Here is a 1,538-nt window from a genome sequence, read left to right on the forward strand (position 1 = left end):
TGTTCTCAGGTTGCCAGGAACATTGACGAACAGCGTTGAGGGTACGCATGGTGCACAGAAAAACACCACCGCCCTTGGATTTTTCAGAGTTAGTGAAGCTACGGTCGCAGCGGAACACATCGTACCTGTTGTCAGTGATTTCGGCATCAAAGATATCTGGTTGCAACCAACTTTCAGTGACACCTATGATGTCGTAGGCGTTACTCATAACGTTACTGGAAAATTCGTTAGTTTTCGAGCGAAGTCCACGTGTGTTTTGATAATATATAATAAGATTAGGCATATTTTACAAAAGTCTTATTGAATGTGTTTAGGCCAAAAGTATAAGGGTATGCCATAAATAGTTTATTATTTTTATTTATTAGCAAATTAGTGCCAGTAAATAAATGATTTAGATTCCGATGATAATTGTGTATATTATAAGTATTACAGTGCTCAAAGTAGATTATCAAAAAGCATTTTACGTAACGTAGGTGACTAATTGGATTATAAGTATTCGATGTAAAGATAATAATTAGTGACACTAAGTTGCTTACGATAATATCTATAATGGTATATTTACTAAATGGGTAATAACATCGTAGTGTTAATGTGTGTGTTTTGTGAAACGTAATATGAAGAAAACAGAAAACATAAATGAATATTATAAGTGAAAAAAAAATCCATGTCCATAATATCGCCGTTATCCTTTGGCCAGCTTTTCTAGGTCCCCCTCCGAATTTATGAGGATAGCTGGAGACGTTTCCAGCTTCCTCACGAATATTTTTCCGTTTCGCACCCAAGTAAAACGGAACCCCAGGTCTTTCGTGATGACTTTGGTTTTGCTGAGGAGAGCCTTAGTTTTTTGCGTGAGGTGCTCGTTCACGTACATCGGGAACGATGGGCCTAGAATGTTTAGAGCTGATGATTGGCAACCACCTTTTTGAGAGGCCAATCTGCGCATGCCAGAGATAAGATCAGTTTTCAGCTGCCTGCGGGCTAGTTTCGCTACAATAGGTTTCGGCCTGCTGGGGGTCGGTGAGCGTTGGGCCACCCTCGTCGCGAAAACTATATCGCTGGCACTAATTTTGACTCCTACCTCGTTACCCAGTTTACTGATGATGGCAGAGAGGTCCTCTGACTTTCCTTCGGGCACTCCAAGAATTTCTACACTTTCAAGACGGTCCCACTTTTCGATGTTGTCGAGGCGTGTTTGCAGCGTGTCGACTGTATCTTTAAGTTGGGTGATGTTATTTTCGAGTTTATCCATGTGTTTGATTTTTTCGTCAAATAATTGAATTTTTTTTTCCTGTTCTTGGAATTTATTGTTTATGAATGCCATTGATGTTTTGAGATCAGATAAATCATCTTTCAAAGATTTGAAAAGTTTTAGGTCTGATTGAATGGATTTGATCTCGTTCATTATCAGCTGTAGAGTAGGTTCATGTACTGCACTCTGAGTGGTAGGAGTAGACGGTAGAGAAGAGAGTTGGGTACACGTGGGACATTTCCATTGGCTTTTATTTGGCTTTGACATCTTCCTAAATTTCGCCTCCGAA

The 1,538-nt window shown here is 39.7% G+C and overlaps 1 protein-coding gene across 1 annotated transcript; it reads right to left on the reverse strand.

The window, feature by feature from the left end:
- Positions 1 to 682: 682 nt before the first annotated feature.
- Positions 683 to 1,249, reverse strand: LOC147075081 (uncharacterized). The gene has a single exon (XM_085943307.1). The coding sequence runs from the start codon at positions 1,247 to 1,249 to the stop codon at positions 683 to 685; it is 567 nt and encodes a 188-aa protein (XP_085799433.1).
- Positions 1,250 to 1,538: the final 289 nt, after the last annotated feature.

Source organism: Rhyacophila brunnea, unplaced genomic scaffold (genome assembly GCF_057557595.1).
Source record: "Rhyacophila brunnea isolate RB1 unplaced genomic scaffold, BYU_Rbru_1.0 scaffold_15, whole genome shotgun sequence".
Taxonomy (NCBI): domain Eukaryota; kingdom Metazoa; phylum Arthropoda; class Insecta; order Trichoptera; family Rhyacophilidae; genus Rhyacophila; species Rhyacophila brunnea.

What these genes read in the sequence shown, in the direction of transcription:
- LOC147075081 (XM_085943307.1), bottom strand. Translation starts at nt 1,249, where the DNA reads ATGGATAAACTCGAAAATAACATCACCCAACTTAAAGATACAGTCGAC.